Consider the following 15,518-nt stretch of genomic DNA (forward strand, 5'->3'; position numbering starts at 1 on the left):
TACATGAGCAGACAAGGTGAAAAATCTGTTGATGTGGCACTTAATCCTAATTTGCTCCAGGGCCCCGTACTACTATGGCTGACCCTGTGTAACACATTTCACTGCCTCTATCCACTGTATGTGACAAAATGTATTCAATTCGACAAAATGGCTGAAGCATTTACTAACTAGCCTAAATGTTGTGTGACTGTTACTATAAGTCTTCAGAGGCCATTGCATCTATTTTCATGTTAAAGTAGACCTAACAGAATGAGTAGAAAGTTCCCCTATTACAAACCAAAACACAAGGAAAGGCTCAACTTCCACTTAATATAGAAAACTGCCTGGACTACCCAACATATTACAGTCAATAACATTGGTATAAGATGCTCTTAGTAATATTACCGCTAGCAAACACACACTTCATGACAGAAAATAAGCATAACAACCCAATCTGATCGGCATAATGGACATTTAATTTAGCGCAGACTTCCTGCCGAGGCTCCTCATTTTCCCACAGCGGAACACGGCTGTAAGCTTTTTTGTGCCTCAACAAATAAAGGCATTTATTCCTCCCATAAAAGATGGTTTTGGTTCATTTGTGCTTTGTGTCGCGTCTCCTCCCGAATCTACACAGCTTCTGTACTGGCTCTGCATCGTTGGGCAGGGATAACGACTTTAGATGAGGGAAGGAGGAAGAGTGTGAGAGAGGGAGGAGAAGCAGGAGAAGAGAAAGAGGAGAGGAGGTGTAGGAGAGGAGCAGAGATGGAGAGAAAGAGAGGAGAGGAGCAGAGATGGAGAGAAAGAGGTAGAGAACGATTAGAGGGAAAAATGAGGACAAAAGCAGAAGAGGAAGAAGGAGGAAGGAGGCGGAAAAGGGAATAGAACAGATTCTCAGCAGAGCACGACAGAGAGGGAGAGAGTCTGACCCCATTAAGTAAAGTGATGATAGATTAAAAGGTTTGACAAAGCGATGGTAGATTAGAGGACCCAGCAGATTCTCCACAGACCAGTGTGCAGATCTCAAGATAGAGAAGTCATTTAGAAGAGACCCCTAGAGGAGAGGACTGGAGGGGGATATCTGATGAGGAGGAGGAGGGGAAGAAATGCGTTTGTTCTGACTGGGATCAGGGGCTCGGAGATTCGCTTAACTGTGTGTGTGTGTGTGTGTGTGTGTGTGTGTGTGTGTGTGTGTGTGTGTGTGTGTGTGTGTCTGTGTAGATATCCAAGTGTAGGTAGATAGAGTGTAGGTGTACAATAAGTAAAAAGCATGCTTGGTCTGACACAGGGCCGTTTTGTTTCAGAGCTCCCCACACCAACCACAGTGTGAGTGGTTGAGTTGAATAGTCTGGAGCAAGGTGCAGTGGGGAAAGTCTGTAATACATATTTTATGGATTAAAAACTGAGCCTCGGCTCTGCTCAAACACACAGCTGTAATTCCACCGTCTTAAAGCCCAGGGTGGAGAGAGGGAGAGAGACATGACTGCATAGCAGTGTTGATGTGCTCAGATGCCCCGGTGTGGTTAACAACACAGTAAAAGCAGCTGGCTATCATTTAGGGAAGTGGGGTGAACTGCAAACTCCACACAAAGTCCCATCTGGGATCTGGACCTGGGGACCTAGTGACTCCTGTGAAATGAGCAGGCATGTATAAAGAGAAACACACAAACACGTGTGCATACCGCTATACACACACACACACACACTGCTCCCACTATAGTCAAACTGGCAACACAAACACCACGGTGTCTCACTTTACATTCCCACACGTTATAAAAACAAGATGAAAAAACTGCCATTCTCTGTACTACACTCACGCAGCAGTACAGGAGCCACTTTCAGCGGGACGGGATTATCCGAATGTGCTCTCCCCTGATAAGTGGATTAATGCAACGTTTTCATTGGACTTTTTCTGCTGAGGCTGAGACCCGGAGCATAGAAAAGAGGAACAGCACTACTTATAAAGTTAACCAAATCTAGCTTTGGATTATGTCACCAAGCGAAACAGCTATTTCAATACGGGGAGAGTCGAGAGAGAGCGAGTGGGAGAGACGGAGAGAGAAAGAGACGGAAATAGAGAGAGCAGAAAGCACTTCTCTGCAGATTTACCTTCATTACCCGACACGAATAAACTTCAGGCTTTCTGGCGTCTCTGTCAGTGTGTTGAGGGATAGAAGGAAGAGAAGCGACCTGAAATGGACTCCGGTCCAGTCTAACCACCTGAGGCTTGTGTACAGCACTTCAGGGCCCATACTCACAGCAGCTGATAGTAGGAGCGCTGATACAGGATAAGTCTTTGAAAATTCAGAACCAATTAAATGATATGGATTATATATATGATATGGAGCTGATCCTATATCAGCACTCCTACTAACCTTGTGAATAGCAACCTGAAGTCTATGGCCTGAGATTGTATCCATCCCCTCTCTTGTTTTCCTTTCATCGCCGTGCGTGTGGGTGTTAAGAGGTCAATAACACTTGGACACGTTTGAATAAAAAGAAAAACGATAACTGGGATTCAAAACAAATGTTCCCCTTGGAATTGAGATGCAGTCCGGTTAAATTCTCTGTTGAACTTTATATTGTTAAATGTAGAAAAACAAATGTTGTTTATATGACTAATCCCTGAAACTTGGCTATTAAAATGTATTGAAAGAGGTTTTATTGTAGCACAGAATCATTAAGAGGGTAGTTTGGTATTTTCCAAGAATAACCAACTACCTCAGTCACACATTAACAGCTCTTAACTGATGCTCTGACATCCATTTGATACGGACCCAGCCTCTGATAACAGAAACCCTTTGAATATGAATATTGGACACGCTTCATAACAGATGAAAAGTATCTCAGCCATCTTGATAGAGACGGAGACAAAGGGACATCATCATCATTATTATAATATACATCTCTTAAAGTGGAGCACCTTGAGGCTTCCTCTGGCTGTCTGCCAACTTACTAAACAGACACTTCGAATGATTGATTGAGCTTATTGTATTTCAGTGTTGAACGCCTTTTATGCTTAGGTCGATGACAATAGTGTTCTGTGGGGAAAAGTTGGTTCAATTCCCAACAACCACCATTGGTGGACTGTATGATACAACCTTTGACCTGTCATGTAAAACCCTCTTTAGGACCACTCGGGACTGAAGAGGGGCACATTCTGATGAGGGATGCCCAGCGGGTGAACCCAATTTGGGGATGGCAGCTCTCCTTGCACGCCGTCCCACCGGATTTCGAGGGAGCGAAAATAACTTGTTAAACTGATGTAGTCTGCCGTGCTGTGTGAGGCGAGGGCAGAGCGCGGGCGGCTCGGAGCTGGGGCTTTCGGGCGTACCGTGCCCTCCCGAGCACCAGACGTGTCTGAAAATACCGCAGAGTACCACCGTGTCAAGTCCCAATTACCCCGCTGATGAAGCAAAGCGATGGTGCCAGTCGTGCCGAGCAGAGCTAAGAGCACTAAAAGAACCCAGTGCAGGTTCTCAAATGAGACCAGGCTCAAAGGCTTTAGTACTACATTTAAACGTTAGAAGACCATCTTATCCAGAGCCACCTACAGGAGCAATTGGGGTTAATTGCCTTGCTCAAGGGCACCTAGTCGGCTCGGGGATTCAAACCAGCAATCTTTGTTTGGGTTATTGGCCCTAACGCTCTTAACCGCTAGGCTACCTGCCACCTACAGTACTGTCAAATCTCTTCTGTCCTTCTTTGTGTTTGCTGAGGAGGTAAAATGATGGTGTCTGTGGTGGCCAGCGAAGCAGGAGCGATAAAAGCAGCCAGTGGACATGATCAGAGAATTCCCTCTAATTGTTGCTGTCGTAAAAACACTGGTCCTTCTGCATAACAGGACACAAAAGCGTTGGTAGGACTGTCAAATCTGCTCGTTGGATGGTTTAGCTTCCACACTTACTTAATGAACTGGGTTCACTGACATTTCCCTTTTCTGCAGTCAAAATGGGATCAAAACAGAAGCAAATTAGGCCTATATGCAGTCAAAGATCAGCCTTTTTCCTTCCATGTACACTCACCCTCGTCTCACACCACTGTACCCTTACATCAATACAACACTTGATGCAGCTAATCATCTCAGATTCCTCCTTGTCGTGCTTTCTAACTCTGGTTGCCATGGCGGCCGAGGGCAGTGAACCTACCTTCAAGGTAAAAATAGTTTGGGTATCAACATATATCTAAGAATCACCCGAAAAAACGTGTCTATTCTCAACCGAGCCGTCTTAGCAAAAACACAGGGTATTAAAGAACGGGAGGAAACTAGTGCTCAGCCAGGGTTTCAAATACTTAATAATTGTTGCCCATTTGAGCTGGGGAGCCTCAATATACCAATAGAAAACGCTCTGTTGCTAAATATTTTAGTTCAGACTTGATGATATTGTACTGTTTTCCTTTTGTAACTTTAAATTGTGAATACAAATCAAATCAAAAGAACGGGGGAATGTTTGAGTCTCATGCTGTATGGATTGGGCTACAGCGAACAGTGAACTGAAGCTCTACACCTAAACCGTCATCACTTCAAAGGAATAGGAACAAACGGGGGAGGGCCTAGCCTTCTAAAGGAATATACTGCGATGGATGAACACAGTGCCGTACTCTCAGCTTTTATGACGACTGAATGGGAGAGGTGGAGGAATCGAATCAAGGATGAGGGGCAAAGAAGAATGAGAGGATAAATAAGACGATGCTGGTTTGAAATACTATTTGAAAAGCGCATCACCAAGCTAAGGACCCTGGGACTAAACAACTCCCTCTGCAACTGGATCCTGGACTTCCTGGTGGTCAGCCCCCAGGTGATAAGGGTAGGCAACAACACGCTGATCCTCAACACTGGGGCCCCTCAGGGGTGCGTGCTTAATCCCCTCCTGTACTCCCTGTTCACCCACGACTACGTGGCCAAGCACGACTCCAACGCCATCATTAAGTTTGCTGACGACACAACAGTGGTAGGCATGATCACTGACAAGAATGAGACAGCCTATAGGGAGGAGGTCAGAGACCTGGCCGTGTGGTGCCAGGACAACAACCTCTCCCTCAATGTGAGCAAGACAAAGGAGATGATCGTGCACTATAGGAAAAGGAGGGCCGAACATTAACTATCGTGGTCCAAACACACCAAGACAGTTGTGAAGAGGGCACGACAAAACCTTTTCCCCCTCAGGAGACTGAAAAGATTTGGCATGGGTCCCCAGATCCTTAAAAAGTTATACAGCTGCACCAGAGGGCATCCTGACCAGTTGCAACACCGCCTGGTATGGCAACTGCTCGGCATCTGATCATAAGGCGCTACAGAGGGTGTAATGTCTACGGCTCAGTACATTACTGGGGCCAAGCTTCCTACCATCCAGGACCTATCTACTAGACGGTGTCAGAGGAAGGCCCAAAAAATTGTCAAAGACTCCAGTCACCCAAGTTCTCTCTGCTACCACACGGCAAGCGGTACCAGCGTGCCAAGTCTAGGACAAAAAGTCTCCTTAACAGATTCTACCCCCAAGCCATAAGACTGCTAATCAAATGGCCACCCGGACTATTTACATTGACTGACACCAACACCCCCCTTTGTTTTTACACTGCTGCTACTGGTTGTTTATTATCTATGCATAGTCACTTTACAAATTACCTTGACTAACCTGTACCCCCGCATATTGACTCGGTACCGGTTCCCCCTGTATATAATCTCGTTATTGTTATGTCATTTTCTTATGTTACTTTTAGATGCATCTTTATATTTTTTTTCACTTTAGTTTATTAACTATATTTCTTGAACTGCATCATTGGTTAAAGCCTCATAAGTAAGCATTTCACGCTAAGGTCTACACTTGTTGTATTCGGCGCATGTGACAAATAAAATGTTATTTGATTTGACCTTTCACTCTTGTCATTTATCTTGCCTGGTCAGAATCAGCTGCGAAGGGCTGCTTCAATTCAGAGGGGAGACGAAGTTGTTGGGGTTTTTGTCTCCAGTGGTAGTAATACTGAGGTGATGTCGGCGTAAATGTGTCAACATGTTTCATGTTTGAGGTGTTGGCAGCTGCATAGGCTATTCTCGTTGTATTCTCGTGGAGACAATTTCTGTCCATCGCTGTTGTATTCTTGTGGGAAACCAAAATGTTCCCAAACTGGAGATTAACCGATGGAGAGAATCCTCCTGGTTTATCGACCCCACCACTCGCCATCGTACAGAACTAGTTCCCGGCTGCGCCTCACAAAAGGACAGTTTGAAATGCGGCAATTAAGATTCGAATTTTGATTACAATGTGCTCTAGTTGTCTGACGGAATAGCCTGAAAACAAAACTCTGCTCAGATTTACTCAAGAGGCATACAACGTAGTGCAGGCACAGCCTATAGGCAGAGTGTTTAAAAAACCTTTAAATGTATTTTGGGTTCACAGTGCGGACCGAACCAAGATCCCCGTACTGAACGGTTTGGTACGAATACATGTACCGTTACACCCATACCACACACAGAACTAATCATACAGCAAGAATGATCTCCTCTCACTCAGTTAAACCATGTTGGGGGGGGGGGTCATTTAACTGTGTTTTTGCACTTTGACAGACTAAGAACTTCTGACTTGATTCAGTCTTCGCAAATCACAAATAGCACGCCGCAATCATTACTGTCGCTTCACTCTACACTAGCTTCGAGGGAGAATATAGAACATCGCCTCATTAAAAAAATCATTAACGTTGATGATTAAAACGAATATGAGGGGCGTGACGAGTTTCCAAACTCTTATTGAATACTGAACTCTCATGGCCCCTTGCTCGGTGTTGTGAAAAGCCCAGAGGATTGTGTGTGCCTGCGTGTTCTGAAATCACTCTTAAGCGTAGTACTTCGGGCCCTGCTGTGAAGACCATGTAAACTACATTGGCCCAGCATGTATGGGCCCAACAAATCACTACTAACACGAACACACAAAAATCCCCGTTTAAATCTGCAGAGCCACAGGGCTGGAGCCACACATGACTTCCGCCCAGAGGGAGTGAGATGTAAGGCCCAGATCGGGAGCGACTAGATTGAATCTCCTGATTCAAATCAAATGGTCAGTCAGTGTATGAGGTAGGAGTGGAGGGACAACTCCCATGTCACTTGACATGAATCAAACAAGTTAAAATAGCAGGTGAGTTATTACAGGAGTGTGTGTGTGTGTGTTTTGTTTCAAGACAACAGCGCAAGAAAGAAAATGGATGATCTAGACCAGTGGTTCCCACTGTGGGTACTTGGCCAATCCACAGGGGTACTGGAGAAGACTCATGAGAAGACTAAAACGCACATGACGGGGTACTTCAGGGGTACTGGAGAAGACAAACGCACATGACGGGGTACTTCAGGGGTACTGGAGAAGACAAACACACATGACGGGGTACTTCAGGGGTACTCCGGGCAGAGAGAAACTCAGTTGGTGGTACAGTAATGGAAAAAGGATGGGAACCACTGATCTAGACTACACTAGATCTTCAGAGAGAGCCTCTAGAGCAGATCTAGTCAACTACAGCTCTACGTGAGTGGGACTTGTGGGCGTGGTTCTCTTACCTTCTTGCCAATGATCTTCTTCCTCATGAACTCGCGGGCCTCAAACATGTAGGGGATGTCGTAGATGGGACGGAAACGCTTGTCTTTGTCTTTGTTCTTCTCCTGCAGAGAGAAAGGAGAAAGAGAGAGAGACAGCGAGATACAGGATGAGAACGAGAGAAGGGGAAAGCAGAGGGGGACAGAAAGAGAGAGAAAGTTATTAAAACGTCTTCAAACACTGACTTCCAGCCATCCCTCTCAACCTTCTTGTTTCTCTGCAGTGGCCCCGACTCCCCCTCTCTCTCTTTCTTCCCCACCAGTCTGAATCCCCACTGCACTGAAAGCTGCTGGGCTCAGTTGTTTACCGTTCCCACTCAGGAGTCCTGTCACTGGGGAGATGGGATGAGGACTGGTGCCATTGTTCCATCTGGATCATAAACACCCCGGCATGAATGACAGCATCACACACACACAAACACGTGCAAATACACACAAGGCAGGAACAGAACATAAATAGAATCCATTTGCATTTTCAAAAGAGTTATTTTTTTTGTCCTCCTTCAGTATCAGGGACAGACACACAGAAACAGGAACACAACAACAATTACAGTGAATGACAAACACACCCACACAAAGAAATGACACACGCACAAATGCAAAAAGAAATAAGGCTATGGATTACAATAGCTCTGTGTTTACCGCCCATTCTACCAAGACCATTATTATCTCTCCCCACACACACGGTGCTCGCCCTTTCCTCTCCTCCTTTGGGATGTTCTAGTCGTTCTCCTTGTGTCGGTGCTGACACGTGCGCTGTGCAGCTGAGCATTTGGAAAGTTCTGGAGAAGAGGCAACAGGGGGCAGTATGTTTGTGTCTCACAGGAGCATGGGCTTTGGGTGCAGAAGCCCACCCCTCAGTTTATAGCAAGAGAAACCAGCGTTACAAAACTGCATCCACACCCACGCTCCATTTCCATTGAAACAGATTCCCTCTGAACGTGTCTACCGATGCTAGCCTAGCGCCCTTAGCGATTAGAGAACATCATTCAAAAAGAGTTGACCTGACCGTGTGAGCCAGGCACCTGGCTTCACAGGAGCGACTCCAGCCACGGCAGAAATCACATAATCTTAACCGCCTAATGTGGTTTCCGTTAACCTCGGCCAAAGTGTAATGATGTTTGGGTCGATTAGGTCCCCCCCCCCTCCCCCTCACCAGCTCAGTGAAGCGCAGTGCTTTTGAGAGGTAAGCTAATCAATCTCACACCTGGCCAATGGAACTCCCCTCCTGCTGATTCCCAGAGCCGCCGACCTCCATTTTGTTTCCACTGGGGCTTATCACAAAGGCCTTTCATTGAAGCTCAGTTACCTTGGGATGAGGGGGTCTTTGGTATACTGCCTAGGGACTGAATCCACCATGATGTGTCTAAGGAAACTCCTCCATTTTGTGTCTGCCAAGGCCCATTATCAGCCGATGGTACCATGCCCAGATACAACTACACTTGGGTCAAGACTACTCACACTACTTCACCTCGCAGAAAGACTCAAACATTTGTTAATGAGGTGTTTCGCTCAAGAAAGGATCCAAGTCAGGAAGGAAAAAGACCTAAATGTAATCTGTACATCTGTACTGTGCCAATATATAAATATGAGAGAGCGAGAGAGAGAGAGAGAGAGAGAGAGGACACAGACCTATCGTCTCCCCTGTTCTACAAGAGTGTGAAACCCCTCAGGGGGAAGGAGCGGAGAGAAAGAAGACAGATAGTGAGACAGTGATTTGAGGAGGAAGATGAGGAAAAGAGAGGGGAAGAGAGGACAGCCTCTATCCATCTAAATCTGTTAGGAAGAGACTATAAATATCTGTGTAGAGATTCTATCCTCTAGAGCGGACACAATCAAGCCCATGTGACCCAAGGACGCATCTAATGTCACCTTGTGTGAGGACACAGCTTCCCAGTAACCATGGCAATGGAACACAAAAATACAAGTGGCTGGGAGCGAGAGATGGAGAGATGGAACGAAAAGGCCCCAAATCACTTTTCTTTTTAAAAAGGAGGGCCATAAAACGATTCCACAAGGCCCGGGAATCGATAGCAGGCATTGATCCGCAGGAACCACACAATAATTTACCATGCGATGGGTCTAACGCATTTTGTATGACTCCAGCTACTGAGCCTTCACATAAACTGGCCATATAAACTAATATACTGTTCTACTGTCAACAATTGGCGATGTCTAACGTCAGACTCATCCTACTTCCACCTTCTACAGCGCATGATAGAAAATGCTCAAAAACATTGCTCTGCCCATTTCACAGTCCTGTAGGCCCATTGATGTTCATGGTAGGTAGCATGTCTGTACAATACACACCCAAGCTAACTTTTAAGGCCTCAAAGGATGGCATCGATCTGTGATAAATGACGCAGGGCAGAGAGAAACAGGGGATGTGTTCTAATACCCATTTAAGCAGTCATTCCCTTCATTAACAGTGACAATATTGAAAGGCGACAAGGACACGAAGCCATTTCAGAGGATTGAGACAGTTGGATATATAACCGTACGGATACTGTAAATACAATAAATCCCCTGGTTTCCCAAAATCCTGGTTATCTGGGGAAATCTGGAGTTCCTTCATATTCCCTCCTACCATGGAAAACCATGGAATTTCTTGAAAAAGTTCCCATAATTTTGCAGCCCTAAACAAGAGTTATCCATAATTCCCTGATTGAAGACAAAAGAGGAAATCATATAGAATGGGCTCGCTAGTCAACTTGAAAGTGTCGGAGTCAGGTCCCCGTCCTTTCCCCCACCATTATATTCAATGCTACAACTGAAGGTCGTAGAGAAAGTCCTATTTGATGGCGATGCACTTAGTCCCAACATGACACTAATATCAACATAATTCCCTCTGGGACTTATATTCTATTTGGGGTAAATTCCTTTCACTATAAATGACCCCTGGTTGAGACTAAATGTATGACTAGCACAAAAACATGACGCTGGCTTGTAAAGAGCTGCGTAGCTGTAGGGGATTGAAAAAAAACAAGGGGTCATGACCTACTGACCCCGAGCATGGGGGTCATGTGGTGTGGAATGTGCTGGTATGGGGGAGGAGTGTGGGATTGGGGAGGGATGTGTGTGTGTGTGTGTACAGTGCCTTAAAGTATTCCGACCCCATGGATTTCTTCACATTTTATTGTTACAAAGTGGGATTCAAATTGATTTGTCATTTCTTTGCCAACAATTCCACAAAATACTCTTGTCAAACAGAAGAAAAAACAATGTAAGATGATTTTTTTTTTTTTTTTTAAATGGTCATCCCATAAGTACTCAGCTTCATGAGTCAATACATGTTAGAAACACCTTTGCCATTGCTTACAGCTGTAAGTCTTCTTGGGTAAGTCTATAAGATCGTTTTCACACACCTGGATTGTGCGATATTTGCCCATTATTCTTTTCAAAATTCTTCAAGGTCTGTCAAGATGCTGGGGATCATGGCTAGACAGCAATTTTCAAGTCCTGCCATAGATTTTCAAGCAGATTTAGGTCCAAACTGTAACTTGGCCACTCAGGAACATTCACTGTCTTTCTTGGTAAGCAACTCCAGTGTAGATTTGGCCTTGTGTTTTAGGTTATTGTCCTGCTGAACGGGGAATTCCTCTCCCAGTATCTGGTGTAAAGCAGACTGAAGCAGGGATGTTGCCTTTGCTTAGCTCCATTCAGTTTCTTTTTATCCTGAAAAACTCCCCTAATATTTGGCGATGTCAAGCATACCCATACCATGATGCAGCCACCACCATGCTGGAAAATAAGGAGGCAGTTCCTCAGTGACATGTTGGATTTGCCCCAAACAAAGGCTTTGCATTTAGACCAAAAATAATATTGCTTTGCTGTGTATATTTGCAGTATTACTTTAGTGACTTTTTGTAAACAAGAAGCATGTTTCTGAATATTCTGTATTCTTCTATTCACTGTCATTTAGTTCATCATTGTGGCGTCACTACAATATCGATCCATCCTCAGCTTTCTCCCATCACAGCCACTGAACTCTATGTTCATTTCAAAATCAACAATGGCTTCATGGTAACATCCCTGAGCAGTTTCCATCCCCACCTGCACCTCAGTTCAGAAGGACGACTGCATCTTTGAGGTACCTGAGTGGTTTGATACATCATCCACAGCATAATTATTGGGGGGGGGGGGGGGGTATACAGAAGATATCCCTATTTGGTAAAAGACCAAGTCCATATTATGGCAATAACAGCTAAAATAAGTAAAGAGAAACGACAGTCCATCATTACTTTAAGACATGGTCAAAAACCATCAAGCACTATGATGAAACTGGCTCTCATGAGAACCACCACAGGAATGGAAGACCAAGAGTTACCTCTGCAGCAGAGGATAAGTTCATTAGAGTTACCAGCCTCAGAAATTGCAGCTCAAATAAATGCTTCAGAGTTCAATTGACAGATACAGCAACAGTTCAGAGGAGACTGTGTGAATCAGGCCTTCATGGTCGAATTGCTGCAAAGAAACCACTACTAAAGGACACCAATAAGAAGAAGAGACTTGCTTGGGCCAAGAAACACGAGCAATGGACATTAGACCGGTGGAAATTTGTCCTTTGGTCTGGAGTCCAAATTTTAGATTTTTAGTTCCAACCGCCGTGTCTTTGTGAGGCGCTGTGTGGGTGAACGGATGATCTCCACATGTCTATTTCCCACCGTAAAGCATGGAGGAGGAGGTGTTATGTTGTCGGGGTGCTTTGCTGGTGACACTGATTTATTTAGAATTCAAGGCACACTTAACCAGCATGGCTACCACAGCATTCTGCAGCGATACGCCGTCCCATTTGGTCTGGGCTTAGTGGGACTATCATTTGTTTTTTAACTGGACAATGACCCAACACACCTCCAGGCTGTGTAAGGGCTATTTGACCAAGAAGGAGAGTGATGGAGTGCTGCATCAGGTGACCTGGCCTCGACAATCCTCCAACCTCAACCAAATTGAGATTGTTTGGGATGAGTCGGACATTAGTGTGACAGAAAAGCACCCAACAAGTGCTCAGCACATGTGGGAACTCCTTCAAGACTGTTGGAAAAGCATTCCTGATGAAGCTGGTTGAGAGAATGCCAAGAGTGTGCAAAGCTGTCATCAAGGCAAAGGGTGGCTATTTGAAGAATTTCAAATATATTTCAATTTGCTTAACACTTTTTGGTTACTAAATGATTCCATATGTCATTTCATAGTTTTGATGTCTTCACTATTATTCTACAATGTAGAAAATAGTAAAAATAAAGATAAATCCTTGAATGAGTAGGTGTCCTAAAAACTTTTGAACGGTAGTGTGCGTGTGTGAGGGGGGGTCAGAAGAAGGGTTAATCATTCATAAATCAACCCCTATTATTTGACACAGTCCCGGTTTTGGGGTGGCAGGTAGCCTAGTGGTTAGAGCGTTGGGCCAGTAACCGAAAGGTTGCTGGATTGAATCCCCGAGCTGACAAGGTAAAAATCTGTCTTTCTGCCCCTGAACAAGGCAGTTAACCCACTGTTCCTAGTCAGTCATTGTAAATAAGAATTTGTTCTTAACTGACTTGAGTATAGGAGTACATCGTAGGGTACATCGTACTCCTATACTCATTTAGCCTTGCCTAAAACAAAGGGACTGAATATTTATGCAACAACTATATTTTAGTTATGAACTTTTTATTCATCTTATAAAAAATGAATAAAGAGTATTTTACAAAAACTAAAGAATTTAATCAATTTTAATCCCACAGTGTGTGTATGGTATGTGTGCACGCTGGCAAGCCTGTAGAGAGAGAACGAACATTGAAATGGAACTGTACATTGGGGGCCTTTGAGAGAAACGACCTGCATTTAAGACTGACTGCATGTGTAAAGACCTCCCTAAATAAATGAGCATGAAACAGTTGTAGAGAGAGAGGGACGGAGGGACGGAGGAGTACAGAGCCTGAAGCTTTAATACAAGACATACATGGCGCTAGCTCAAAAACACAAACAAAAACACACCCGAGCCATGTCAACAAACACTGTGATTACACACACACACACACACACACACCCCAACTCCTGGGTTCTCCTGGAACTCATTGATGATAGAATGTTTATATTTGAAGATGGCAGAGAGGCCTGTATCTTTGGCACATGACATGGACTATAGAAAGTGGATTAGCTGAAGAGACTGGTACTCAGGCTGCAATCATCCATCTTCCACACACACTCACTATAACATCCCCATCCTCTACCATCTTCAACGACAGACTTAATTTTGTTAATTTTTTAAACATCCGATTGCTCCTTTTTCTGGAAGAGTCCTCATGTGAAGTATCCTGAGGTAAGATGTTTTTATTTATTAAAGTCACAGCAGCTTTCCCCGTTTCTCTTGCGTCTGCGTATGTTTTCCGTACTACCACATCACACAATGCTACGCAGGTTGACCCATTGACGTAGCTAGCTAACACACTCCTCGCTAACTCCACTGTCAGTCTCACTGAGAACAATCATCATCATCATCATCATCATCATCATCATCTCTGCCTACTCCATCGTAGGCGATGACATAAGAGCTGCTGGGTTATGCGTGGGCCAAAAACTTTCAGCCAATCGCAGGCAAGGTGCGCGGGGGTCCAACCGGCGTAGGGGAAATGTCAAACAGCCAATGGGGTGTGAGATGAGTCACGGGGGACGTGCAGTGGGACGACCCCAGATGACGGGGTCAGCGCGCCACGCTGGAGGCCACAGGCACAACAAAATGAAGAGAACGCATGGAGAGACATGAGGGAGGAAGGAGGGTATGAAGGCAAGAGGGAGTGAGATAGATGGCGAGAGAGAGGGGTGAGGGCATGAGCAGAGCAAAACAAAGAGAGGAAGAGCTACAGAATATAACATCTTCCACTAAATACAAACAGACTAAAAAATAACACCAGGCACTTTGATGGCAAATAGATACTGTACGCAGAAGCATGACACACACACAGTTTAGCTGTAGAGATGAGAGGAAGCAATTCTGTCCACATAAGTATGAGACATACACACTAGCTACAGAAAGGAGTCAGAGCTATACATTCCACCTAAGGATGAGACACTTCCTGTGTATGTTCCCATTACATAAAGAAGACGGTTTGTCGTCATCTCTTATGCTATACGTTAACCCCCCATTACACACACAGGGAGGGAGTGGGTATAACAGTGACTCATTGAGCTGTTCTGACATCTCCCCCCTCTACTATTGCGTTTTCTCCAGGCTTGTCCTGCTGCCTGCTACTGCTGCAGAGGCTGGCTGGAGAGAGAGGGAGGGAGGGGAAGAAAAGAGCTGACTCCAACCCGGCCTGCTCAAAATAACTCACATCTGAAAATACACCACTGCCACACCAGAGGAGAGGAGGAGAGAGGGAAGGAGACAGATGGGAGGGATGAGAAAGTAAGAGGGGAAGAGTACATGGTTGAGTGAAAAAGAGAACGGAGAGAGGCCCAGAGGGGAGAGAGAGAGAGAGAGAGAGAGAGAGAGAGAGGAAGCAAAGCCTAAAAAGGGTTGGTACCCTTAACGTGAAGTCATGTTTCACTGTGGCTAGTCACCATTTGTCCCACACCCTGTCAATCAAAGGACATGTCATGTCCCATGGTTGGAGGAAGTCCCAGCACCCAGAAAGGTGAAGGGGGGAGGGGGTGGTTGTCACAGTTCATCTGTGCACTGGTCATCGCATCTGGCCCTGGAACCTCCCCATACGGCCACACACACACACACACAGGACTGGCCCTGGAACCTCCCCATACGGCCACACACACACACACAGGACTGGCCCTGGAACCTCCCCATACGGCCACACACACACACACACAGGACTGGCCCTGGAACCTCCCCATACGGCCACACACACACACACAGGACTGGCCCTGGAACCTCCCCATACGGCCACACACACACACACAGGACTGGCCCTGGAACCTCCCCATACGGCCACACACACACACATGACTGGCCCTGGAACCTCCCCAT

General features: G+C 45.4%; 1 protein-coding gene across 1 annotated transcript in view; it reads right to left on the reverse strand.

Moving 5' to 3' along the window:
* snd1 (staphylococcal nuclease and tudor domain containing 1) overlaps positions 1-15,518 on the reverse strand; it is a 320,313-nt gene that overhangs the window by 260,071 nt on the left and 44,724 nt on the right. The window contains exon 11 of the mRNA XM_045722231.2: positions 7,523-7,624. Coding sequence (XP_045578187.1) covers positions 7,523-7,624 — 102 coding nt within the window. The remainder of the gene's footprint in view (positions 1-7,522; positions 7,625-15,518) is intronic.

The sequence above is a fragment of the Salmo salar genome, chromosome 07 (genome assembly GCF_965601325.2).
Source record: "Salmo salar chromosome 07, fSalSal1, whole genome shotgun sequence".
NCBI classification, from domain to species: domain Eukaryota; kingdom Metazoa; phylum Chordata; class Actinopteri; order Salmoniformes; family Salmonidae; genus Salmo; species Salmo salar.